Source organism: Volvox carteri (assembly GCF_000143455.1).
Source record: "Volvox carteri f. nagariensis unplaced genomic scaffold VOLCAscaffold_3, whole genome shotgun sequence".
NCBI classification, from domain to species: domain Eukaryota; kingdom Viridiplantae; phylum Chlorophyta; class Chlorophyceae; order Chlamydomonadales; family Volvocaceae; genus Volvox; species Volvox carteri.
Window position 1 is genome coordinate 847,022 of NW_003307546.1, and position 613 is coordinate 847,634.

General features: G+C 62.3%; 1 protein-coding gene across 1 annotated transcript in view; it reads right to left on the reverse strand.

The window, feature by feature from the left end:
- Window positions 1-613, reverse strand: part of VOLCADRAFT_86609 (uncharacterized protein) — a gene marked incomplete at both ends in the record, with an annotated part of 10,417 nt that overhangs the window by 6,707 nt on the left and 3,097 nt on the right. Inside the window, one exon of the mRNA XM_002946502.1 lies at window positions 23-49. Within this exon, the coding sequence (XP_002946548.1) occupies window positions 23-49 (27 nt within the window). The remainder of the gene's footprint in view (window positions 1-22; window positions 50-613) is intronic.

A 613-nucleotide genomic window follows, 5' to 3' on the forward strand; every position in this document is an offset into this window, starting at 1 on the left:
ATGTCGATCAGCTGGGGACCACGTTGAATAGCACGATGGACACCGTGTCCTGTGTGTGTGTGTGTGGGTATGGGTGTGTGTGTGCATAGGGAAGGGGAGGGGAGGGGAGGAGGGGAGGAGGGGGCGGCGACAGGGTGGGGGTTGGCAGCGCGGTTATGCGGGCGTTGTTCCCCATTGGACATGTACGGCAACCAGGTGGACGAGCCTGACCAGATAGGGATGTGACCTCATGTGGACAGCTCCAGGGTGATGGCGTTGCTAACTGCCTTCTAATCCCTTTGCCTATAACATTGCACCTGTGTGCGGTTCGGCCAGCTCCGCCCCCCTGCGGAGAACACACGGGGGGCCCCGCTAAACCCCCAACCCAACCCCTTCCCTCCGTCACCTTGATCTACAACTCCAACGCCCCGAATGTTTTGCTTCTTCTTCTTCTTGCATAACCCTCCCTCCCCCCCTTCCCCCTCCCTCCCTCTTCCCCCCCTCCCCCCCTTCCCCTCCCTCCCTCCCCCCCTCCCTCCCTCCCTTTCCCCCCTGCCTGAATGCTGCTGGTGCCCCTGTCCAGAATCCGCATGATCTGGCCGGTCTTGCGGTGCAGGTGGAAGGCGTGGTCCAG